The sequence below is a fragment of the Canis aureus genome, chromosome 6 (assembly GCF_053574225.1).
Source record: "Canis aureus isolate CA01 chromosome 6, VMU_Caureus_v.1.0, whole genome shotgun sequence".
In the NCBI taxonomy this organism is placed as follows: Eukaryota; Metazoa; Chordata; class Mammalia; order Carnivora; family Canidae; genus Canis; species Canis aureus.
This window is the reverse complement of record NC_135616.1, coordinates 2,355,783-2,380,927: the sequence shown is the minus strand read 5'-3', so window position 1 is coordinate 2,380,927 and position 25,145 is coordinate 2,355,783. Positions and strand designations below refer to the sequence as shown.

General features: G+C 52.4%; 2 protein-coding genes and 2 long non-coding RNA genes across 49 annotated transcripts; 2 read left to right on the top strand and 2 right to left on the bottom strand.

Annotated features, from left to right (window-relative positions):
* Window positions 1-2,688: 2,688 nt before the first annotated feature.
* On the bottom strand, window positions 2,689-5,367 carry LOC144315396 (uncharacterized). Its single transcript, XR_013381078.1, has 2 exons — window positions 3,964-5,367; window positions 2,689-3,580 (listed from the first exon to the last, which is right to left on the bottom strand). It is a non-coding gene; the product is annotated as an uncharacterized LOC144315396 (long non-coding RNA).
* CXXC1 (CXXC finger protein 1) lies at window positions 4,123-10,097 on the top strand. Of its 2 annotated transcripts, XM_077899856.1 has the most exons (15): window positions 4,129-4,954; window positions 5,522-5,640; window positions 5,740-5,840; window positions 6,101-6,336; window positions 6,428-6,622; window positions 7,044-7,070; window positions 7,148-7,393; window positions 7,561-7,668; window positions 7,860-8,044; window positions 8,316-8,523; window positions 8,603-8,713; window positions 8,841-8,890; window positions 9,034-9,130; window positions 9,418-9,570; window positions 9,655-10,097. In XM_077899856.1, the coding sequence occupies exons 1-15, from the start codon at window positions 4,952-4,954 to the stop codon at window positions 9,799-9,801; spliced, it is 1,986 nt and encodes a 661-aa protein (XP_077755982.1). In that variant the 5' UTR covers window positions 4,129-4,951; the 3' UTR covers window positions 9,802-10,097. The 2 variants fall into 2 exon arrangements, with proteins under 2 accessions (XP_077755983.1, XP_077755982.1); XM_077899857.1 differs by lacking the exon at window positions 7,044-7,070 and having other exon boundaries at window positions 4,123-4,954.
* Window positions 6,119-10,996, bottom strand: LOC144315397 (uncharacterized). Its single transcript, XR_013381079.1, has 2 exons — window positions 10,272-10,996; window positions 6,119-7,463 (listed from the first exon to the last, which is right to left on the bottom strand). It is a non-coding gene; the product is annotated as an uncharacterized LOC144315397 (long non-coding RNA).
* A 144-nt stretch (window positions 10,997-11,140) lies between these two features.
* On the top strand, window positions 11,141-24,621 carry LOC144315393 (methyl-CpG-binding domain protein 1). 45 transcript variants are annotated; one of them, XR_013381077.1, is made up of 18 exons: window positions 11,188-11,321; window positions 12,690-12,824; window positions 15,464-15,578; window positions 15,669-15,835; window positions 15,923-16,005; window positions 16,170-16,210; window positions 16,584-16,730; window positions 16,827-16,955; window positions 17,142-17,216; window positions 17,346-17,462; window positions 17,544-17,612; window positions 18,171-18,338; window positions 18,679-18,978; window positions 19,072-19,209; window positions 19,563-19,697; window positions 19,784-19,845; window positions 22,716-23,010; window positions 24,494-24,621. XR_013381077.1 is itself a non-coding variant. In XM_077899826.1 (18 exons), exons 2-17 carry the CDS (start codon window positions 12,706-12,708, stop codon window positions 21,032-21,034), a joined length of 1,905 nt encoding a protein of 634 aa, XP_077755952.1. In that variant the 5' UTR covers window positions 11,188-11,321; window positions 12,690-12,705; the 3' UTR covers window positions 21,035-21,066; window positions 24,494-24,621. The 45 variants fall into 45 exon arrangements, 44 of the variants coding, with proteins under 44 accessions (XP_077755975.1, XP_077755979.1, XP_077755952.1 ...); XM_077899826.1 differs by lacking the exon at window positions 22,716-23,010 and adding an exon at window positions 20,995-21,066; XM_077899828.1 differs by lacking the exon at window positions 24,494-24,621 and adding an exon at window positions 20,995-21,066 and having other exon boundaries at window positions 22,723-22,847.
* Window positions 24,622-25,145: the final 524 nt, after the last annotated feature.

Genomic DNA, 25,145 nt, shown 5'->3' with positions numbered 1-25,145 from the left:
TTTCCTGCCTCAAACTGTCATGTGGGCAAGCAGTCCCTAAGCGGTAGTGTGGTAGCTAACAGATGATATGTGTCACCGCTACAGCTGTTCAGCACGGCTTGCCATGCTTCCACAGACTCCGCTGGTTAGGGGACAACAAGCTCAAATGCATCCAGTTTGTTAGGTTTAGCAAGATCATCATGGTATTAGTTTCCTGCATTCCTAGTTCCATAAAAATAACACTAAACTAGAGAAGCCATCTGGGGTGATCACTTTTCTGCTGAATAATCAGCTCTAAACTTCAGTCAAGTGCTTCTATAACCAGCGGCCACTTCCAAAGGAGGTGTAGGGTGGTAAGTCTCAGGCTCAACCACAGCCAGGGAGATGGACGAGACATAGCCTTTTGGCTATTGCTCATAAGGCTGCTTCTCTTCCTTGATTTGGAAAGGTGGAAATCCAGGGCATTTTACCAAGACTCCCAGACTGCATTAAGTTTTGCCTACTTGGCCTGTATGGAGATGTATGAGGTAAACCGAGTGCCAACGTGTAACTAATCCCTGCAATATTTCAAACACCAAACCAATCTTGTATTTTGAGGATCATTCCTGGCATAAATAGACTTCTTCATGGTGTTATCATTTTTTACAAATTGCTAGATGCAATTTGCTTATATTTTGTTAATGACTTTGCATCTGTGTAGTAAACAATTTAATGTTGCCCAGAGAGGTCTGGCTCTTGCTCGCCTTGACTTCTAAGACGTAATCTCTAAGCCCTTTAACGTCATTCCTGACAGAATTGTCTTCGCCTAGGGGTCTTTAGTCACTGGATAGTCCAACAACGTGACTTGAGGTGATGACTTAAGAGTCATATTCTATCAGCGCTACCTCTTGATCAGACACATGGGCAGTCAACAGTACTGAGGTAATGGAACTCCAGTAAAGACTCTGGACACCAAGTCTCAAGTGAGCTTCCCTCGTTAACAATTCTCCATGCCTGTTGTCACATATTGTCCCTAAAAGCAACTAGCTCTATGATTCCTGAGGGACAGGGTAACTAGCAGCTCTGTATTTGGAACCTTTCCAGACTCTATCCTATAACAGATTTTAATTCTCTCCCTGTGATAACTGTGAGTACAACTTTCAGGGAGTTCTGTGAGTTCTTCTAGCCAATTAGTTGGGGACCTCCAAACCTGCAATTAGTGCCAGAAGTAAGCATGGTCTTGAGGAACCTTAAATTCTACAGTGATACCAAAGGGAAAAGCAGGGGGCACCTGGCTGGCTCAGTTGGTAGAGCAGGTGACTCTTGGTCTCAAGGTGATGAGTTTAAGGCCCATGTTGGGAGTAGAGGTTACTTATAAATAAATAAATACATATATACATACATACATAAATAGGAAAAGCAGTCTTTTGGGGACCATTCCTCATAATTTGTAGCATTTGTGCTCATGGGATATGTTGGCCTGTCATTTTCTTTTCTTGTAATATCTTTGTCTAGTTTAGTATCAGGTAAATGATTATGAAAATGAACTGGAAAGTATTTCTTCCTCATCTATATTACCTCAAACACTTTGTACAGGACTCATCTTTTTCTTCCTTAATATTTGAATTTACCAGTGAAGCTATTTGGGCTTGGAGTTTTCTTTGTGGGAAAGCTTTTAATTAGAAATTCAAGTAATTTTATCACTGCTTGGCTACTCAAAATCTCTATTTCTTCATGTGTTACTTTTTGGTAAGTTGTCTTTTTCAATGAATTTGTCCATTTTATCTAAGTAGTCAAATATATTGGGCAGCCCCCGTGGCGCAGCGGTTTGGCGCCGCCTGCAGCCTGGGGTGTGATCCTGGAGACCCGGGATTGAGTCCCACATTGGGCTCCCTGCATGGAGCCTGCTTCTCCCTCTGCCTGTGTCTCTGCCTCTCTCTCTGTGTCTATGAATAAATAAATAAAATCTTTAAAAATATATATATTTTGCATTAGGTTGGTATAAATGTGTGAATAATCCATTTTTAGTATCTATAAGATCCATACTGATGGCTCTTTTTGCATTTGCATTCATGAGGTAATTTGTGTCTTCTTACTGTTTTTTCTTAATTGAATAAATATTTAATAAATCATATTTTAAAATTACAGTAATTGAATATATGCTTAATTCAGTTTAGTTACATAACATTAGAAAGTAATGAATTGAGGTGTCTGGGTGCCTCAATGGTTGAGTGTCCTGCCTTCTGCTCAGGGCATTATCCTGGAGTTCCAGGATTGAGTCCCACATTCGGCTCCCCGTGAGGAGCCTGCTTCTCCCTCTGCCTATATCTCTGCCTCTCTCTGTGTCTCTCATGAATAAATACATCTTTTTTTTTTTAAGATTTTTTTATTTATTCAAGACAGAGAGAGAGAGAGAGAGAGAGGCAGAGACACAGGCAGAGGGAGAAGCAGGCTCCATGCAGGGAGCCTGATGTGGGACTTGATCCCCAGTCTCCAGGATCATACCCCAGGCTGAAGGCAGTGCCATACCCCAGGCTGGGCCATCCGGCTGCCCTAAATAAATAAATCTTAAAAAAAAAAATTAATGAATTAGATGAATTTAAATTAATATTTAAATATGTTAATTCAAATGGGATTAATCAAATCATATTAAAGTATAACAAAGTAAACAATATTAAATTGAAATTAAATGATACACAATACTGAACTGAATAAATTGAATTGAATGAATTGAATCAATATTTTATTTTTTATTTTTATTTTTAAAAAATATTTATTTAGTTATTTATTTATGATAGAGAGAGAGAGAGAGAGAGAGGCAGAGACACAGGAAGAGGGAGAAGCAGGCTCCACGCTGGGAACCCGACGTGGGACTCGATCCTGGGACTCCAGGATCGTGCCCTGGGCCAAAGGCAGGCGCTAAACTGCTGAGCCACCCAGGGATCCCCCTGAATTAATATTTTAAATAAAATTAAATTTAGTAAGTCAAGTCAGTGATGTTAAATTAAATGAGTAATTAATTTAAGTTAAACTTGAACTATATTCCCTTAAATTTACTTTCATACATCAAATTGTAATTAAATTAAAATTGAATTATTTGAAATTTATTGGTTAAATTTATCTGAGTATCTTACCAACACATGCATATTCATTTATACTAACTAAAGTTAATTTAATACATTAAATGAACTAAATTCGAAGAATTATGTTAATTAAAATAAGTTACAATCAAATTAAGATTAATTCAGTATTAACTAGAAAAAGGAGGCAAGTCTGGATCTGAAGGTCCACTTTGTGGATTAAAGACGGGCTTTAGGGGATCCCTGGGTGGCGCAGCGGTTTGGCGCCTGCCTTCAGCCCAGGGCGCGATCCTGGAGACCCGGGATCGAATCCCACGTCGGGCTCCCGGTGCATGGGGCCTGCTTCTCCCTCTGCCTGTGTCTCTGCCTCTCTCTCTCTCTCTCTCTCACTCTGTGTCTATCATAAATAAATAAATAATTCTAAAAAAAAAAAAGAAGAAGAAGAAGACGCGTTTTAAGGAGAGAGGGTCACACAGTCCATGATGCAGCTCCTGTGACTTCGGTTGTCTGTGACGGTGTGGAGGGGCCACGAGTAAAAATGTCTAGGAAAGGTGAAAACAAAAACAAAAATCAGACCCGACACCGCCCTCAGGAGAATCATCAGGAGCAAGTACGTTACTATGATGTCCAGAGCCAAGAAATCCAGAACGACTGTCAGCACCCGGTGACAAGTTTCATTTTCCCCAGGCCCGCCCCCCCCCCAACCTGAATAGAGTCGTGACCCTGAACGCGGACATTCCCTGTGACCGGGGCTCGCGCATCTGCTGGGGGTTGGGGCGGGGGCGCTGACCCGTTAAAACCCGCCCGACCGCTCAGGTTGCCTGAGTTACAGCCTGGCCTTAAGGACGTGTCCAGAGCTCCGACCTGTCCGGTTTTTCTTTTTTTTAAATGTACGGAGTCTAATTAAAAAATTGTAAGAACTAACTTCATAGGAGAGAATTGAGTATGTCTGATGGAAGAGAGCCAGAGTGGACGTCACGGGGATCCCGGCGAATCCACATCCCGGCGGTGGCGGGGTCAGGGGAAGACGCGGTGTAGCCGGTGTCTCGGGTTCCGGGGTCTGCTGTGGCTCGGCCCCTTGTCACCAGGGTCGGGCCCTTCACCTGCATCCTTCCGTTCGGAGGGTGACCGCGCTCCCGCAAGGGCCGAGGCTGCAGGGCGCCGGGCTGGGCTGAGGACCTTCGAGGAGGACCCGGGGCGCGAAAGGGTGGTGAGGATGACGTCAGACACAGAACGGGGGAACATGGGCACAGTCCGCTGGCGCCCCATTAACACACGTGGGAGGGAAACGTGAGTGAATGGAAGACGGAGTGTAACTCGAGGCACGTGGTGTTTCGGGAGCAGCCGCTTTTCCTTTGAACTTCTCTGCAGGGCAAGCCGCCATCGTACGGAGTCGATGCCAAAATGGCGGCGCCCTCCTGGAGACCGCGGGTAGGACGCTGCCATGCATTGCCCGTGAACGTACGGACTCGGCCATCTTACGGAATCAGTTTCCAAGATGACGGCATCTGCGTGGAAGCCGCGCACAGGCGCCGCCATATTTCCTGTAACGTTGAGTCCGTACGAGCGGCCACCGTACGGAGTCGGCCGACAAGGTGGCGGTGCCCTCGCGAAAGCGGCCACATAGGTGCGGCCATGTTTCCTACTAGTTTACGGCCCTGACCGCCGTACGGTCTTGGTCGTCAAGATGGTGGCGCCTGAGAGACCGTGGCGGCTCTAGGCGGCGGATCGACTTGTTTGGTGCGGAGCCGACGCATTAGTCCTGCGCAATAAGAGTACGGTGCCCGGGAGGCGCGACCAAAGCGGAAGTAGTTGTGGGCGCCTTTACAACGGCCGCGGACGCCGCCGAGAGGTCTGTGCGGGTTCGCGGGTCGCTGGCGGGGGTCGCAGAGGGGTGCGCCGAGAGCGGAGAGATGGTAAGTACGGGGCCGGGGAGGGTCGGCGGTAGGGGTCGGCGGGTCGGCGGCGGGGGGTCCGTGGGCAGACTCGGGGGGTCTGTGGTGAACCGTCAGGGGCGTCCGCGGGCGCTCGGGCGGGGGCCTGTGGGGAGCCTCAGAGGGGGCTGCGGGTGGAATGTCGGGGTCCGGGGTTCCGAGCTTGTTCCGACGTGTGAGCCACCTGGGAGTTTTGTGACGGGCCCCTGTGCGGCTCCGTGATGGAAGTTAGTGGGGACGCCTTTCGGCAGCTCGTCGGGGGCCCGCTCGGGGATGCGGGGCGGCGGGACCCGGCGTCTGGGCTGAGCCTGTCCGGCGGCCCGTAGCGAGCGGGGCAGTCGGCGTCGGGCCGGCGGGGAGGCGCGAGGGGGCGGGGCTGCCCGGGCGCTAGTGACCGTGACCGTGACCGTGACCGGGGCGGGGCGGGAGGTCGGGGTGCCGGCGTGGGCCGGGACGCGAGGGTCGCGAGGAGCCGCGGTGGGAAGCGTGGGCGGACGGTCGCGGTCTGTGGAGGCCGTGGTGGGGCTGCTCTAAGGCACCGTCCCGCAGGAGGGCGACGGCTCCGACCCAGAGCCTCCAGACGCTGGGGAGGACAGCAAGTCGGAGAACGGCGAGAACGCGCCCATCTACTGCATCTGCCGCAAACCAGACATCAACTGCTTCATGATGTGAGCCGGGGAGAGGCGGGCGGGCTGACGCCGGCGAGGTTGGGTGAGGCTGATGGGTGCGGCCCCTCACATCTGCACCACTCACCCCATCCTCTGCAGCGGGTGTGACAACTGCAATGAGTGGTTCCATGGGGACTGCATCCGGATCACTGAGAAGATGGCCAAGGCCATCCGGGAGTGGTACTGTCGGGAGTGCCGAGGTGAGGGGGCGGCCTGGACGGGGGGCACACCCACCTGCCTCCAGGGAGAAGCCTTCAAGGAGGGTGGGTCCCGGGCCGAGGGACTCGGTTTGTGGTGAGCTGCAGCGGAGACTCCAACGGGCGCTTGGCTAGAGCGTCCCCCAGCGGGGTAGGCCTGCCCCGGAGGAGTGACGGGGAGAAGGTGGGGGGGACCAAGATGAAGAGGAACCCTCCGAATCCCTCAGGGTCCACCCACCCTGGCCCCACTGTCTTCCCCACAGAGAAAGACCCCAAGCTGGAAATCCGTTATCGGCACAAGAAGTCACGGGAGCGGGACAGCAATGAGCGAGACGGCAGTGAGCCCCGGGATGAGGGTGGAGGGCGCAAGAGGCCTGCCCCGGATCCAGACCTGCAGCGTCGGGCGGGGTCAGGGACAGGGGTTGGGGCGATGCTTGCTCGGGGCTCTGCTTCGCCCCACAAATCCTCTCCACAGCCCTTGGTGGCCACACCCAGCCAGGTGAGTGGCTGCTGGGGCTGGGATAGGTAAGCTGAGCCTCCTGCAGGCCCCGTACACGTTCCTGATTTTTGTCCTGGGCCTCTCCCCTCAGCATCACCAGCAGCAGCAGCAGCAGCAGCAGCAGCAGCAGATCAAACGGTCAGCCCGCATGTGTGGCGAGTGTGAGGCCTGCCGGCGCACCGAAGACTGTGGCCACTGTGACTTTTGTCGGGACATGAAGAAGTTTGGGGGCCCCAACAAGATCCGGCAGAAGTGCCGGCTGCGTCAGTGCCAGCTGCGGGCCCGGGTGAGCATGGGTAGAGCTGGGCAGGGCTGGGGGTGTCAGTGTGTCCAGGAAAGGCTCGTGGAGGCCAGGAGGGGGCAGGCTGGGCGGGTGAGCTGGGGCCTTGCTACACACAGACAGGTGGGAAGGAGCCTGGCCTGTGTAGGTGAACAGGGCGTGACCAGGTGTGTGGGGCTAGCAGGGGCATCCCCGACCCCAGGTGGGCAGGGCAGACCCCCCCCCCCCCGGCCATTTTCAGCGGTCAGGCACGTCAGGGCAGGTGGAGCAGGGTTGAGCATGTCCTGGTGATGTGAAGCGGGGGTACTAGGTGTGTCTGGGAGGCAACACAGGGCAGTTGGTGGGCTAGGCTCTTGTGGGTGGGGCTAGGGCAGGGCCACCCTCCATCCACCTGGGGCTGACCTGGGCCTTCCTCCTGCCGGCACAGGAATCGTACAAGTACTTCCCTTCCTCGGTGAGTCCAGCCCCCCAGGGCGGGGCGGGGCATGCGGGCAGGGCGGTCAGGGCCAGTCCTGAGATTCTGCCCTGCAGCTCTCGCCAGTGACGCCCTCAGAGTCCCTGCCACGGCCTCGCAGGCCACTGCCCACCCAGCAGCAGCCACAGCCATCACAGAAGCTGGGGCGCATCCGTGAGGACGAGGGGGCAGTGGCATCATCAGCAGTCAAGGAGCCACCTGAGGCTACGGCTACACCTGAGCCACTCTCAGATGAGGACCTACCACTGGATCCTGACCTGTACCAGGACTTCTGTGCAGGGGCCTTTGATGACCATGGCCTGGTGAGCAGCCAGAGCGTTCCATGGTGGAAGGGTGGAGGTCACAGAAGCAGAGTTTCCGTGGTGAGGAGAGCTGGAAGATAAGGCGGAGTATGGAAGGCTGATCTGGGAACTGAGTGGGTGGGGTGGTCATGGGCGGGCAGGTGGGTCAGCATGTGCCTCACTTGCAGCCCTGGATGAGCGACACAGAGGAGTCTCCATTCCTGGACCCTGCCCTACGGAAGAGAGCAGTGAAAGTGAAGCACGTAAAGCGTCGGGAGAAGAAATCCGAGAAGAAGGTGATGGAGAGGGTGAAATGGGTGTGAGAAGGCAGAGGGCAGGGAAGGTAGGGAGAGGCAAAGATCAGGAGCTGGGTGGGGCAAGAGCCAGAAGTGGCGGGGGGGGGGGGGGGGGGGGGGGCAGCGGGACACAGGGAACTGGGGCTGACTTTAACTCCACCCTAACCTGACCTGACTGCTTCGTCCCTTAGAAGGAAGAGAGATATAAGCGGCATCGGCAGAAACAGAAGCACAAGGACAAATGGAAACACCCAGAGCGCGCCGACGCTAAGGATCCTGCATCACTACCGCAGTGCCTGGGACCTGGCTGTGTGCGCCCTGCCCAGCCCGGCTCCAAGTATTGCTCAGATGACTGTGGCATGAAGCTGGCAGCCAAGTAAGTCATTCCTGGAGAGCACAAGGGAGTCAGGGAGTACAGGGCAGGGCATGGCTAGAGCCTTCTGTGTGTCTTCTCATCAGCTACCTGCCTGCTGCTCAGTCCGTGGTGCACCCGTCTATCTGTCCCTCATCTGCTTGTCTACCATCCAGTCACTTACTTATTCTTTGGCCGTTTGGTCACCCATCTCTTCTGCCGTTCTTGGATCACCCCACTTGTCTTGTTCCTTGCCACTTTCCCTGCCTGCACCTAACCCCCTGCCTCCCTGCAGCCGCATCTACGAGATCCTCCCCCAGCGCATCCAGCAGTGGCAGCAGAGTCCCTGCATTGCTGAGGAGCACGGGAAGAAGCTGCTCGAACGTATTCGCCGTGAGCAGCAGAGTGCCCGTACCCGCCTTCAGGAGATGGAGCGCCGATTCCATGAACTTGAGGCCATCATTCTTCGTGCCAAGCAGCAGGCTGTCCGTGAGGATGAGGAGGTGAGTGAGCACAGGCCCAGCGGCCCTGGACCCAGTACCCGGTCCTGCCTGGCTTCATTGTTCCTTCCACTCCACACAGAGCAATGAGGGTGACAGTGATGACACGGACCTGCAGATCTTCTGCGTCTCCTGCGGGCACCCTATCAACCCACGTGTTGCCTTGCGCCACATGGAGCGCTGCTATGCCAAGGTCAGGGTGTCACCCTGAGGGGGACTGTCATTGGGTCGTGGGGGAACAGATGGGTTGTCTGGGGGTTGTCTCGGGAGGGCATGCAGCACACATCCACAGTGCCCTCCGTTTGTGCTCATCCCTCTAGTATGAGAGCCAGACGTCCTTTGGGTCCATGTACCCCACACGCATTGAGGGGTGAGTGTGGGCGCTACGTGGAGTTAGAGCAGGGAGGTTAAGGCTGGGGTCAGAAGTGGCATGTTGGGGCAGAATGGGCCTGGGCAAGAACAGATGGGTCCCCCGCCTTTCTCCCCACTACCTTCTATCTTCTAAACCTCCAGAGCTACACGACTCTTCTGTGATGTCTACAACCCTCAGAGCAAGACATACTGTAAACGGCTCCAGGTGCTGTGCCCCGAGCACTCCCGGGACCCCAAAGTAAGGTTTGCTCTCAGTTCCTCCCATTCTGTCCTTTCTTCCTCCTCCCTGCCTCCCTTCCTCCCTTCCTCCTCCCTTGTGTCCTCCCCTCTCCTCCTTCCTTCCTTTTCCCTACTTGACCCCTTCCGTAACTCTCACTTTGCTTGCCTTATCACTCCTCGTTCCTCTCCTTTTTCCTCTCATCATCTCGTTTCTCCTTTTCCATTCCTCTGTACTCCCTGAACTCTCTTCGTTCCTTCCTACCTTCCTCCACCCCCATTCATCCCTGACCCCCGATTTCCTTGCAGGTGCCAGCTGATGAGGTATGTGGGTGCCCTCTTGTACGTGATGTCTTTGAGCTCACGGGTGACTTCTGCCGCCTGCCCAAACGCCAGTGTAACCGCCATTACTGCTGGGAGAAGTTGCGGCGTGCTGAAGTGGACCTGGAGCGTGTGCGCGTGGTAGGTGTCCATGCTGAATGAGGCTGGAGTTCAGGTGGAGCTTCCGGAGCTCCTTCTCATGGCTCTTTTCTACTCCCCTCTCAGTGGTACAAGCTGGATGAGCTGTTTGAGCAGGAACGCAACGTTCGCACAGCCATGACTAACCGGGCAGGATTACTGGCCCTGATGCTGCACCAAACGATCCAGCATGACCCGCTCACTACCGACCTGCGCTCCAGTGCTGACCGCTGAGCCTCACTGGCCCAGAAGTCCTCACGCCCTGCATTCCAGGCCCGGGAGCTGCCCCGAATTCCCCGTTTGTCTGTTCTGCCATTCATCTGTTTCTCCAATGGTCCCTGAGTTTCTCCCTGTGCCCATCCACCATTTGACTACCCAGATGCCGTTATCAGAGGGTCTCAGGATTTTCTTCTGTCCTTGTCTGTCCCTCTGTCTCTCCATTCTCTGTGCCTGGGTGGGACTGTGGAGTTTGCTCACTGTTGCCTCACCTCTCCCTGGTTTTGTTAATAAAATTTTGAAGAACCAACAGAGATTACTACTGGTTTCCACTTTATCCAGCTGCATCTGCACTCCCAAACCCCCTGGGTGAAAGGGCTGAGGCACACCTGTATTCAGGAGGAGTTGCAGTATAGAGCTTCGAGTATGCAGTTGGCAACCACCCTCTGCTCTGCAGGAGCTCCCTTGGGCAGCGGACTATGACTTACTAAGGGAGAGCCCAATGACGTACATCCTCAGCATTTCATCTTGAAACAACGGGTATACAGTTGGCGCTATTTCATTATGTGGCTGATTTCCCCCGTGACACCCCCGTGTCAGCATCGACATCCTCCAGGTTAGACACGTATTCGCTGACGGCCACAAGGTCTCTCGTTGCCCCACAAACCCCTTTCCGGGCACGTGTGTAACAGAAGTCCGAGAGCCCCCTCCGCCCGGTCGCGGGGCCCAGCGGGGCCCACAGCGCAGCCTCTCTAGGGCGCGCACGCCCTTCTCGGTGGCACGGCCCTTCTGTTTACCTGCAGCGCGGCACCGCCCCCTTCGCCCGTTCTCGCGGAGGGAGGGAGCTGGGGTCGGCTTGCGGTGCGCTCCTCCCCGCGCGCTCCTGCAACTGCTCGCGGGGCGGAGAGGACGGGACACACGAGTCCTGGGGGAGATGTTTCAGGGGCCCGCACAGCACAGCGAGATGGGGGCGAGATGGGGGCGAGAGATGAGAGGAGACCTCCGGCGCCCCCCCTCCAACTACCCCGGGTGGAGACGGCCAAAGAGCGTAGCGCCCCCTCCTCCTCCACGCCCCCTTCGGTTGGGAGAGCGCAGGCGCAAGCCAAGTGGGCGGAGTGGGGAGAAAGTGCCGGTTGGCGGAGCGAGGCGCCGGGGGCTGAACGACTCCGGGTGGGGAGGGGAGAAGAGGGGGCGGTGCAGCTGAGGCCGGCTGTCAGGGCGCAGGCGCAGTAGGGCCCGGGCCAGAGGCGCGCGCCGCCGTGAGACTAAGCGCGCAGGCGTGGGGCCCTCCCCACTAAGGGCAAGCGCGGGAGGGGCATTAGCGCGCAGGCGTCGTCTGGGGGGCGGGGCCCTAGAGGCGGGCAGCGGGTTTCCGGTTCCGGGAGCAACGAACGGCCGCGGCAGCGACAGCTACCGCTTCAGAGGAAGCGTCTGCGGAGGAGGAAGACGAGCAGGGCAAGGCGGGAGTCACAGGCGGGACCCTCGGCATGGGTCCACGGACCTAGAGCGGCGGAAGCTACCGGCCCGGTGCCAAGCTGGTGAGACAGTTGTGGGGGTGGAAGTGGAGAGCGCTCAGGCGTCGGGGAGGGAAGCATTGAGGCTCCGAACGCTGACGGAGAGGAATGAAGGGCCCTCAGGCCGATGAGTGGGAGGAATGGCGGCGTGGGAATACTGACGGGGAGGAACGGGGAGGTTTTGGCTGAGGACGAGGAGGAATGGGGCTCAGTGTGCCGGTAGGTGGACGTGTCGGGAGTCTGGACGAGGACGGAGAGGAGCGGAGAAGGATCCGAACGCCGAGGGGCGATCTCGGTGCCTTCGGGGTTAAGGAGTGAGAAGTGGGGGTTTAGAACGCTGAGAGGGAGACAGAGGGGCCCTCAGGTTGGTGACGGGAAAAAACAGGGGCACTCGGATGCCGAAGAGGAGCGACGGGGGGCTCAGATGGAGGAGGAGAAGGAATAGGGCTTCTGAAGGCCGAGGTGGGGATGGCACGATCCTGGGACACGAACAGGGAGGATTGGGGGGTGGCTTCAGAGGGCTGGGGGGGGGGGGAATCAGGGTCTCTGAGAGTGTCAGCGGACGGGAGAGCAAGGGACACCGACGGGGAGGAGTGAAGAAACTGCTGAAGACGAGATGAATAAGGTCTGGGGATGGAGGTCGGTGAAGACTTGTGGCTCAAGACGCTTACAGGCAAAAGGAGGAGGCAGCGTTCAGGCTGAGGAACAGGAGGAATGAGAGGATAAAGAGGGGAGAAGCTGGGGCTCTCGGGCAGAGGACACAGGAACCTGAGGCAGTGGCATGACAAGAGGACATCAGAAAGGGAAGGAGGGAAGGAATGGGAGAGCTACAGGACTGAGAGGAGTTGGGCACTCCTGGGCCAACCAGGGGAGTGAATGCGAGGTTAGGGCACCGAGGGACAGTCCTGGGACCTTGGCTGAGGATGAGCGGGATGGGGCCTCTCGGACTGATAATGGGGAGTATGGATGGTTCAGGGTGAACCCTCAGGGGAGGTGTCAACACCAGTAGGTCAAAGACCATGTCTCTTGAGACGAATGACAGGTTCCTAGGTTGGCAGAGGGGAGAAGGGATGGGGTCTCAGGCTGAAGATGAGGAAGAGGTGGGGATCAGGACATGGAGTAAGGAATGAGGAGCTTTGGGTTGAGGATACGGCCTGTTAAGTTAAAAGTGGGGCTGCCAGGTCCGGAAGGGGAGGAACGACTAGCCTCTGGGCCCAGCACACGGAAGAATGAGGTGGGACGGGGGATTTTCTCTACTGTATTGACGGGTTGCCTGTGGTAGGGACCCGGCGTGGGATGGGCATTAGTAAATAGCAGCTGTTGGTGTGGCTAGAGCACAGCATGTTCTCTCCTAGAGCCTCAGTTTTCTCCACCGTGCCCTCCCTGTTGCAGGCCGCTGCTCCTTCCCATGGCCCCCATGGCTGAGGACTGGCTGGATTGCCCAGCCTTGGGCCCTGGCTGGAAGCGCCGTGAGGTCTTTCGAAAATCAGGTGCCACCTGTGGACGCTCAGACACCTATTACCAGAGGTACTGGGTGGGTTGTGGACGGTCATAGGTAGGGCTGAACCCGCTTAGGCAGGGTGAAATAGGGTGAAATTAGGTGTGGTTAATTTTGTGGGTGGGTTAAAATTACACATGTATAGTCAATTCTTATTTGTAGATTCCATGTTTGCAAATTTGCCTACTCACTAAAATTTGTGCCCTTAAAGCCCATATTTCCTGTACTTCACAGTCTTTCACAGACCTGCACAGAACAGCAAAAAATCTAAGTAGCCTAAAACACGCATTCGCAGCTGAGGTGCTGCAGTGCTGTCTAGTGTTCTTAGTGCAAGAAGTCTGTGATGGACTTTAAGGAGAAAAATGTGATGTGCTACGAGGAGAAAGTACACATTAAATAAATTTCAGGCGTGAATTGTAGTACTATTAGGTGTGACTACAATGTTAATGAATCAAAGATGTGGTACATCTAGAAAAAGAAAGGGAAATTTTCTAATTTGTCCGATTTCCAGTTTCTGGAAAGTGCTAAAGTAACTTGTATAATACATAATGGAGCTAAGGAAAAGGTGGGCTAAACTTGAAGATCCATAAGGCAATGACCAGTAACAGTGTAGTGGACAGTGTGAGAGGCTTAAGGCCAATGACGTTGACGATTGTGTTACCCCTGGTTAGGAAAATGTTAAATTTATCTCAGCTAGTGCTGACTGGCTCACACATTTCAACAGGTGAGATTGTGAAAAAACTTTAAATTGGCTTACAAGGTAGGTTCTGGAGATTGAGAATTTGCAGACGAATTTTAAAAATAATAAGTGTTATATGGGAAAAGTGTCACATAGAAGAATAGGTTTTCAATAACTGATGAGACTGTACCTTATTTTACAAGTACCTTGGTAAAAGTACCTATATAACAGTACTCCAAAGCTGGCTTTAAATCATTCGAAGGCCATACATAAGACAAGGTTACACAGAATCAGTTGACAGAAAATCAGTTGAAAAATATGTCACCTGAGGCTCTCAGGAATCTAAACTGTAGTTTCACTAGGAGCCAAGATTCTATATTCACTAATTCACGTGTGCAACGTGACTTTATAAAACATTTCATGAATGAGAATCGGCTATAAATATGTGAACATACGTATTTATAAGAGATTTATGTATAAGGATCTAAGTGTTTTGGGATCCCTGGGTGGCGCAGTGGTTTGGTGCCTGCCTTTGGCCCAGGGCGCGATCCTGGAGACCCGGGATCGAATCCCACGTCGGGCTCCTGGTGCATGGAGCCTGCTTCTCCCTCTGCCTGTGTCTCTGCCTCTCTCTCTCTCTCTGTGTGACTATCATAAAAAAAAAAAAAAAAAAAAAAAGGATCTAAGTGTTTTACGAAATGCTAATGATACAGTTACTGAATTTTTTGTACTCTTCCTGAACTTTTTTTGTATCTGAGGTGCTGTTTTCCTGGAGAAATATAGTAAAATCATAAATATAATTGTTTGTTCATACTTAATTGTGTGTTTATTCACATATTCACAACTTGTATGAAACTGTCAAAATTTGGGATGCCTGGGTGGCTCATGGTTGAGCATCGGTCTTCGGCTCAGAGCATCATCTCGGGGTCCCAAGGTCCTGCATTGGCCTCCCCACAGGGAGCCTGCTTCTCCCTCGGCCCGTGTCCCTGCCTCTCTCTCTGTGTTTCTCATGAATAAATAAATAAAATCTTAAAATAAAAAAGAAACTTGTCAAAAATTTATACAGGCATCAAAACCCATAAAAGATTGGAGGTTTTATCCTAATTAGGGCAAGATAACAAGTATGTCACAGTTTTGTGGATGCTGGTAGGATATATGAGACTCTTGGGTCAGAGATGAAAGATAGTCTATTACTCACAGGACAGCAGTACCCAGAATGTCATTTTTTTGTGTCAGTTTCCCAAACTCCAGTTCCCATAGCGTGATGTGAAGAGGGCTAAGTAGCATCTGCCCATGCATTGGACTGTAGGACAGGAACCCTGAGTTTAAGGAAATCAGTCTTTTAGAATGTTGGGATAGTAAAGATGCCTTCCCTTTGCTCTGGAAGGAGAACGTATCTTTTATCTTCCAAGGCTGTTTGCTGTACAAACATCCTTGAGAAGATAGTTCATAACAAAGGACTATTAGTGTTTCTCTTGCAAGATATGCAAAAATGCTAGAGACCTGTGGAGTATTCTCTCTCAATACTGGTTGTCCCTACTTTGTTTTTATGTAGTTGGCATTTGTTGCTCAAGCATGTATTTGTTTGTATATTTACATGCTCATTTATTTGTGTATATACTTTTAAACAGTGGTTTCTTTTTTGCTTTTATAACACTAACACTTTTATACATAACTTAGCAGGTTGGTGTTTTTATCTGTAGTTACTCTTGTTCGTGTAGAATATAATTAGCATACTTTATAAGCATCTGTTGGCGTTTGCATTGTTTATTTATGTTTGCATATGTGCTGCTATTTATACACATTTTATATTTCTGCTGTGCAGGTGTAGTGGGGGTAAGACCTGGTCAGGGCTTACAGGCTAATCCCAAGCTGCCTCCTGTATCCCTTGCCAGCCTTGCAGGCCTTTTACCAGCCCAGTGGGAGGGTTGTGTGGGTGGAGTGGCCATGGCTCCACCTGGGTACCAATCCATCCTGGCCCATCCCCAGCCCCACAGGAGACAGGATCCGAAGCAAAGTTGAGCTGACCCGATACCTGGGCCCTGCGTGTGACCTCACCCTCTTCGACTTCAAACAAGGCATTCTGTGCTATCCAGCCCCTAAGGTACTACACAATGTGGGGTACCCAGATAGAGGTGACTGAGCACCCAACACCCACCCACTGATGTCTTCCTTCTTTCCGTCTCATCTGCAGGCCCCGTCCTTAGATGTCCCTGGCAGGAAGCGGAAGAAGCCTTCACGGCCAGCCAAGACTCAGAAACGTCAGGTTGGACCCCAGAAGGGTGAAGTCAGGAAGGAGGCCCCAGGAGATGAGACCAAGGCTGTTGCTGACACAGCTCTAGCTTCACTCCCTGCACCTGGGTGAGTGTTGACCCAAAGTGAGCCAAGAGGGTGAGGATTGTGTTTGGGGGTGCACTTAGAGCCCCACACCCATGTTTCCCATTCCAGGTGCTGTGAAAACTGTGGAATCAGCTTCTCAGGAGATGGTACCCGAAGACAGCGGCTCAAGACGTTATGCAAGGACTGCCGAGGTGAGTGGCCCCCTGGGCCCTGGGAGACAGGAGTGGAGCAGGCCTGATGTCAGGCTAGGACACCACGGTCAGGCTGGAGGTTGAATGGTGGGTGTCAGAGCAGCAGCACTTGGGGAAGTTAGATATCTGATACTCCTTGTCTACTTTTCTTCTTTCCTTTCCAGCGCAGAGAATTGCTTTCAATAGGGAGCAAAGGATGTTTAAGGTAAGCACAACCTGCCTCCTCTTCACAAGTGTGTGTTGGAGCAGGATGTGACGAGGGCTTGTGGAGGATCTGAAGGAATGGCTATGAGGCCTCAGGGTGTCAGAGTCATTTTGTAGGAAGCTAGTTATGGTCAGCAGATAGTAGTGGTTAGTGAAGTGTCAGTAGATTCAGTGATGAAGTTAATAGGGCACAGGTAGACATTGGAGTTGGCCTCTGATGGCAGCTAATCAGTTGCCAGATACAGTGGTGAGGCAAGCGTTGGACTAGTAGATGTGGCAGTGGGAGTTAATAACAGACATGTAAGGGACAGGACACCTAGAGCTACTCTGTCTGGGCCTGTGACCTCGCCCCCCCCCCCCCCCATTCCTGGCAGCGTGTGGGCTGCGGGGAGTGTGCGGCCTGCCAGGTAACCGAGGACTGTGGGGCCTGCTCCACCTGCCTTCTGCAGCTGCCCCATGAGGTGGCCTCGGGGCTGTTCTGCAAATGTGAGCGGAGACGGTGCCTCAGGATTGTGGAAAGGGTGAGTTGGGCAGGTGGGGTGAGCCCGAGGCTCAGCCTGTCCCCTGGGTCTCATGGCTCTGGCCCCACACATCATGCCTCTGCCACCCACCAACAGAGCCGAGGGTGTGGAGTGTGCCGGGGCTGTCAGACACGAGAGGACTGTGGCCATTGTCGAGTCTGCCTTCGCCCTCCCCGCCCTGGTCTCAGGCGCCAGTGGAGGTGCGTCCAGCGGCGCTGCTTACGGGTGAGTTAGGCTGGAGGGGCCAGTGCTGGTACGGCAGGGCTGAGGCAGGACTCATTTTGCTATTAAAGTTGCTGCTGCTGCTGCTGCTGCTGCTGCTTCCTCCCAACCTTGCCCACCTCATGTCTTCTTTTTTCCCCCACCCCATGCTCACTTTCCTGGCCCTACCTACCTGCCCCTGTCTGCCAGCACCTTGCCCACCGTCTCCGTCGCCACCATCAGCGATGTCAACGACGTCCTCCCCTAGCCGTGGCTCCCCCTGCTGTGAGTGCTGCACCCCACATTCTGCCTTCCTGTCCCATGCATGCTTTCTGCACTCCTCTTAGGGGTGGTGGTGGGGTTTTGTGTCTGCTGATGCCACCAAGCCTAAACTATGTTCTTACTTTCTCCCAGGGTAAACGTAGCCGCCGTAGAGGAGGCTGTGACTCCAAGATGGCTGCCCGGCGGCGCTCCCGAACCCAGCCACTGCCTCCAGTTCCCCCATCACAGCCTCCAGAGTCCCCAGAGCTGGTGAGGCCCTGGTGGGCAGGGGGAAGGCACAACCTTATCCTTACCAAGTACTTGCCCTGACCCCCCCATTTGCCTCTGCAGCACCCCAGAGCCCTGGCCCCCTCGCCACCTGCCGAGTTCATCTATTACTGTGTAGACGAGGACGAGCTAGTGAGTGGCCCCACCCTACCTGGACAAGCCTAGACTCTCCCAGGGCACTTGGTTAAGCCCAAAGAAGCAGCTGCTGCAATGGGCCTAATAGGGGAACAGCAAGGCACAGTAACGGGTACTAGTATGGGGTGAGCAGACAGTGGGGGAGGGACTAACATGGGATCGACAGGTGCAGCAACAGTACTTAGTGGTCAGATAAATCAACTCTGGTGGGGCTGATAGCATAGTGAATGGATTTCACATAGGCTGAGCAAGTACAGCAGGCACAATGGAAGCAGCTACAGAGGGTCAGCAAAATTCTGCTGGAAATGGGGGTCAGAGACATTGTCTTAATAGCCACTGGTCTAGCAGATGACGTGACAGATACGGTGTTGGAGCAGCCACCATCCTGACAGTACTGGGCACTATCCAGTATAGTGATAGTGCCTGGTGTTGGACTCACAGATGCTGAGGTGTGACTAAGACCAACGCACAGCCTGTTTCCTCCGATGGGGCTAGTGAAGGAGCAACAGGAACAGCACTGTCAGTAATAGCACCCTCCTTTTGCCTGTCCCCCAGCAGCCTTACACGAACCGCCGGCAGAACCGCAAGTGTGGGGCCTGTGCCGCCTGCCTACGCCGGATGGACTGTGGTCACTGCGACTTCTGCTGTGACAAGCCCAAATTTGGGGGCAACAACCAGAAGCGCCAGAAGTGTCGTTGGCGCCAATGCCTACAGTTTGCCATGGTGGGTGGGGCAGGATAGGTTGGTGGGTGGGCCAAGTTGATCCAGGGCCTCCAGTGCCTGGGAGTGGTGGGTAGGTCCGGCAGCTGAGTGGGGCAGTCCAGTTGGGTTCTGTGTCTTCAGAGGAGTAGGCGGGGCAATAGGTTCAGCCAAAGATTGGCAAATGAAGGATCTGGGTGTCAGTGGCATTGCTAACAGGAGACCAGCAGGCTCGATGATGAGGGCCTCATGGGTAAGCAGATTCTGTGCCAGCACTAATGAGCACCTGCAGGCACATTTGTCAGGACAGGGTGGTATAGTTGGTCATCGCACCAGGTGGCCATAACATCCTGTCTTTCTTCAGAAGCGGCTGCTGCCTAGCGTCTGGGCAGGATCTGAGGATGGGGCAGGGCCACCACCATCTTACTCTCGTCGAAAGAGACCTGGTTCTACTCGACGGCCTCGTCTGGGCCAGATACTGAAGACCTCCTTGACTACACCCACAGCCCTATCAGGCTGTGCCCAGACTCCAGTGAAACAGGAAACGGACAGTGGCTTTGTGCTCCCCCCACCTGGCACCGACCTTGTGTTCTTACGGGAAGGTGCAGGCAGTCCTGTGCAGGTGCCTGGCCCTGCTGCAACTTCCACAGAAGCCCTGTTGCAGGTGAGGGTCTCATCTTATCCTGCCCTTCCCAGCCCTACCCAGCCTTGTGCCAGAAAGCTGGGACCAAGTCTGCTGCAATCCTCCTTCACACAGGAGGCCCAGTGCCCTGGCCTGAGTTGGGTTGTGGCCTTACCCCAGGTGAAGCAAGAGAAGGCGGATGCCCAGGAAGACTGGACACCGGGCACAGCCATCCTGACTTCTCCTGTATTGCTGTCTGGCTGCCCCAGCAAGGTGGGGGTCAGTGATGGGTGGTCTGTGAGCCGAGTGATGGTGAGCCGTGATGCTGGTTCTTGGAGCAGAGCAGTAGATGTGCTGATTGCAGCCTCACCATAAAATTACCCCACCTGTCTGACAGATGTCCCACCCTCCCCAGGCAACTAACTTTGCCTGCTTTGCTGTCCAGCTAACAGAAAAATGGAATTCTCTGAGGAATGGGAAAGGTTTATAGGCTGAGAGATGGATTTTCTGGTCTGAAGTGTGACAGAGTGGGATTTGTCAGTACACTGACAGGTTGGCTGATGAGAGACTCTTTCCTTAGGCCCACCCTGCCCTTCTGATTCCTGCCTGTTTCCCACCTCCCCCAGGCAGTAGACCCAGGCCTGCCACCTGTGAAGCAAGAGCCACTGGACCCTGAGGAGGACAAGGAGGAAGAGAACAAGGATGATTCCGCCTCCGACTCGGCCCCAGAGGAGGAGGCAGGAGGGGCTGGCACACCCGTGGTCAGTGCTGGGGGACACTTCACCCTGCCCTGACCCTGCTTTAGCCTCATTGGCCATGATGACCCATGATGTTAATTCTTTCCCAGATCACGGAGATTTTCAGCCTGGGTGGAACCCGCCTCCGGGACACAGCAGTCTGGTTGCCAAGGTGTGCCCCGCACAATGAGGGGTGGTATGTGGTTGGTGCTGGTCACACATGGGCCCTGAGTTTTAAAAGTAGAATCAGTAATTTGGTGTGATGCTCATATCACTGTGATGATCATGAGCAGTGAGGGGTTGTGTGCAGAACCCTAGAGATTTTTCCTGAGGTTCATGTCAGGGCTTTCCTTGGGTATGTGGGGAGGTAGGGGTGGGGGTGGCAGGGGAACAGGGGTCAGTGGAGGGTGAGGACTTGATGCCCTGCGATGAGATTTGAAAGAAAGAGATAAAAGCCTGGTCCACAGCTTCCTAAGAAAATCCAGAAGGGGTCAGTTTTAATATGTAAATTTTTATTCAGAAAATCATCATTTGGGGTCTTGAAGGTCTCTGGAGTCTCCAAGAGATGACAGATGGGCTGGACAGTGGTGGATAGGCAGTAGATCTGGGTCCTGTGGCTGCCTCTGATCTGGGTCCACATGCAACTGTGAAATCTCAGGCTAGTCCTCCACCTTCTAGAACAGCCTTTGTGGACAGGATTGGGCTATGTTTTGTGAGCCTTTCCTGAGCCTACTGAGGTTATTAACAGTTTTAGGTGCTGCATAGAACTGTCGCTGCAGACCTGGCAATAGGATGAAGGATAGCTGCCCCTAAGGGCAGGGCTGGTGGGAGGAGGACAGGGGAATGCTACTTCTTGCAGATTGATCACAGGCTGTGCACATAGGCTGAGACACAGGCAACATAAGCTGTTGGCCTAGGCACTTGGATTCCTTTGTTCCCACAAACTAGTCATGCAGGCCAGAAACTCCATCTGCCTTGGGCAATACCAGAGGTATTAATGGAGTACCTGCTAGGTACACTGCAGTGTGAGAGATACAGTGGTGAATACAGTGACCCTTCAGGAGACATGGATCCCTGCTTTCAGGGAGCTTATTATCTAAGGAAATAATTTCCCTATGTGTGAAATTGTTACACGTTAATGGAGAAGATAACGATGTCTTAGGTTGTTTATAGTGTAATATTTTGGAAGCGAGAAGATAGATGAAGGATAATTATGGGGAAATCAGTGGTGGGCACAGAATACTAGGAAATGGTTTTGTGATGCTCCATTTTGCAAAGAGCAAACTTCATTCAACATATGGACCTGCTCCCTCTTCTCTAGGTCCAAGGACCTTAAAAAACCTGGAGCTAGAAAGCAGTAGACTGGAGGCTTCTGCAGACTTTAGGATTCAAGGTGATATTTATAGACTGGCTTTATGAGAGAACACTGATCTACTCAGGCTGGACCGTAGACCAAGGGGTCTTATGTAGGATTCAATAGGAACTTGAAAAACCTACACCAAACCAGAGAAGCTGGCCTATTCAGTACTACGAGCTAATAGAGGAAAGTAAGCAGGAAAGGAAGAGAAAGAATAGAAAGTTGTTGCATCTGCTCCAACTGGTGCAAATCCCAGGAGCTTGACTGTGATAAGTGTGGATATTACAGGTGGGGGATCTGTGGAGTGAAGAGGGGATGTAAAAGTCACCAGAAAAGAGCCTGTACAAGCCATCTTCGTAAATAATTTTTCAGTGGCTTCTGAATGAGACCTGGCAGTGTTTTTGAACATTTCCATTTCCTCAGAGAGACAGCACTGGAAAATGTAATGTGAATAAATCGAAAGGAACTGCTATTTGGTTAGTTCCTTCTACTGATCTAATTTATTTAAAACTCAAATCTTTTTAGTAAGACCATGATTTTTGCCCATTTTTGCATATGGGAAAACACTCAAAGAAATTAAATAATTTATCCAGTGTCAGACAGCTAGTATCAGTAAGCCTAGACAATAAAACCCAAGTTTTACAACTTTGTTCTTTAAGCCACCAAACTAAGCTGTAATCCAAATACGATAATGTGTAATATTATAGTCACAGAAGTTTCCAGTGACCTTGAATGCAAGGTGGGTCACTAAACAGAACAAATCTCTTACATTGCTGCCTTTAGCATGGTTTTAGGGTATGCCAAGGCTGTGTGGTTGGGGTCACTTTGTCACAGCACCCATGCATTCAAGAGACTGGTGGGTTCTTGTGAGGCCTTGGATGTTGCATAAGAGTTCTCAAAACACTAAAGGATGTCCTTCCCCAGGGTTCACTGTCCATTTTGCTTGTTGCCCTCATTCTCAGCCAAAGCAGTCTTCGGAAGTAAAGCTGCCAGCCTGGCTCATCTTTGCTGACAACTTGCCTTCCCTACCCCTTGATGACTTTTGCATTTGGTTTCTGCCCTCAGTCCCTCTTCTACTAGGAGTCCTGCATAAGGGCATCTTGACTCAGCCCTGCCTCACTTCCCAGTTCTTTATAAAGTGCCAAAAAGTCTAGACCTGGGGTTCATTATATAGTCAGCTTTACAGGACTATGACTGAGTGCATGCTGCTTAGATTTTGTAGCCTTTGTATCTCCCCTGCCCTACTCTAGTCCCAGCCTTGTAGCTTTAGAGAATTCAGATGTAGACTAGACATTTCCTCACCGTTAACCCTTTTTGCTACCCTCTTCTGCCCCTTCCTTTGTCTTACGTTTTTGAGCCAGAGTCGAGACTGGGTAATTTTCTGATCATTGTTTTTGCTCTCCTCAGAACCCAGCCATCCAACACTAGTATTCTATGATGTCCTAAATGAAATTTATTTGATTGGCATTCAGACTCCTCTAAGAGCCTGGTTACAGTGTGTATCACAGTACAATCGGGAAAAACAGCACCACTGATATAAAGATTATATATATATGTATATATGTATATGTATATATATGTATATTTTAAGGGAATTACAGGGATTTGAGCTTATGCAGTAGTGGGAGCTGATTAAACAGTCTCTGTAAGGCTGTTGTCTTTGCATCTAATGCTGGAGCTTGAAGTCTGCAGGGCAGGCAATCAGGAAGGGAAGATGGATATAAAGTGTGGGAGACGGAGGACACTTTGGCGTGCACGAGAACGAGCTGGAACCAGCGAGGATGGCCTAGAACCCATGTCAGTGTCTCACCACCTCCAACTTCGATGATGTGGGTGTCCTGCAGAAGAAGCTGGTGCCCTTCATCACAGAGTTAAATACTCATCTGGTCCAGGAATTAGAGAAGCTGGAGGAAGATCCCAGGGAAAGTGGAGCAGCTGCAGGCCTGGCTGCAGGCCTCACTGCTGCCCACACCCAACGAGGTGAGCCAGCAGATAAGTGACAACATGTGTGAACTGCAACAGTGCCTGGTGCGCCTGCACCAACCTTCCGAGTGTAAAAACAGTATGCTGCTGCTTCACTTCTGTCCTCCAATTACCATGCAAAATGTCTCTTGTGGCCCATCCTAACCGGAAGCATACTGGGAAGGGAGTTCTGGGAAATGTAGCCTAGTCAAGGTGACACATTACAAAGCCACCCTGCCATGAATCAGCTCCCAAGGGTCTCACTGCTCACCTGAGGATAACTTGATAAAGCTACGTTGCTGAAAATGCAAAGCTGAAGACCATGGATTTCATGGTGACCCCAGCAAGTACAGAGATACTGTCAAGCCCACCCAGAAAAAACTGGCTGGTCTCGGCTATTTTTGTGTCATTCATTCAAGTATTGAGAACCTGGCCTATGGTAGGCACTGTACTTGATACTGGGATACAGGAATGAAAAAGAATAGTCCATGCAATTTTATTAAATACATCAGTATGTATTACAAGTGGTGAATGGATATCCAACTTTATCATGGAATTTAATGGTGAAAATATAGAATTCAGGAAACTGTTGGAGGACAGCCCTTGCGTGAACCTTGTTGGGGCACAATAGGAATTGGAAATAATATAAATAGTTTCTATCTCTGAGCTGTTCTATTTTAAAATTATTTTAAAATAATTTTTACTGTCCCGTTTACTGTTTCATATATTTAGTGTTTTTGGGGGGAGTGTCTTGATGGTGGTAACCATGTTGACGCTGAGAAAGCGGGATGGTGGGTGGCCAGTCAAGGTCAGGTTCTGTCCAAGGACTTTGGGCCAATCCCTGGTCTAGGCCTTGGGGCTTGGCTGAGGGCGGAGGTTCACGGTGCTGGCCCTTGGTCCCGGCTCCGCCCCTCCACCCTCCGAGTAGGCCCGCCAGGGGGCGCCGGGGCCACCGTCATCCCACCCCGGCTCGGGAGTCGCGCAGCCCCTCAACCCTGGCCAGGGCGGCCCCGGGGCGTGGCCTCCACCCGACCGAGACACCAATCTTTGGCGGGGCTGGGAGGAAAGCCGACTCTTCTCCACGTAGAGGTAAAACAGGCAAAACCGAACCGGAGTTAAATTATGGGGCGCGCCAGGGGTGAGGGTGCGACAGGACGAGCTCAGGACCGACGCTGGGACGTTCAAGTCAGCAAAGTGTCGCCAAGGGTCAGCTTCCCCTGTTGCAGGAATCCTTTCAACGGTATCCTCCGGGCTGTACGACCTCTGGGGTGCCCGACGGGCTTTTCTGTATCTCTGCTGCTTTTCCCATACCCCGCGCCTGACCGAGGGCCTTTGCATTGCCTCCCTTCCTTCCCAAGGGTGTGGTGTGAGGGGTAGTTCCACCCAGACCACCTGGTGGGCCAGTCGCCCCGTGGGACTCGAAGATCAAGGAACTGACCCTCAGGACTCTGTCCAGGGAACCAAGACGACCTCTAATTTCTTTCTTTTTTGTTTGTTTCAGGCTACGTAAACTCTTAGCAGTAAATGAAAATGAGTATTTTACCGAACTGCAATTGAAAGAAGAAGCATTATAGGAGAAAAAAAAAGACAAAATGAGAATTATTAAAAGAGATTATTAAAAAGAAAAAAGAGACATTATTTTGTGGCTGAAAAGCTGAACCAGCAATTCAGGAAACGGAATCCAAATGTAGAAGCGTACCGCATACAAAATCCGAAGTGGGTGGATTACAAATGATTGAGGAATGCTAATTTACAGTAAATTACGGCCCTGCGACGGTATACACAGTAGATGTACTTCGGTTATTGTTAGATGTCAGTGACTGACTAGGTTCCGAATTTTTTCTATGCGCTAGTGTGTGCTCGCCCCCACTTTAGAAGGAGAGTACCAAAGCGTCATTCTTTATTGGTTTTTAGTTACTGGTCTTGGTCTTGACCTTGGTCTTGGTCTTGACCAGAAAGTACCGCTGTGGACTCCACCTGTGCCAAGGGCCCCTTCTAGGTTCCCTGAGCTGTGTTGCCTGGTCCTTTCCTCGGATACGGATTCTCAGGGCCTCATTACCTGCGCTTCTCATCCGTGTCCTGACCCTGGTTTACTGTGAACGGTAACTCAGACTCTTGATCTTTATTTTGCCCAGCCAGGTCATGTCATTGCC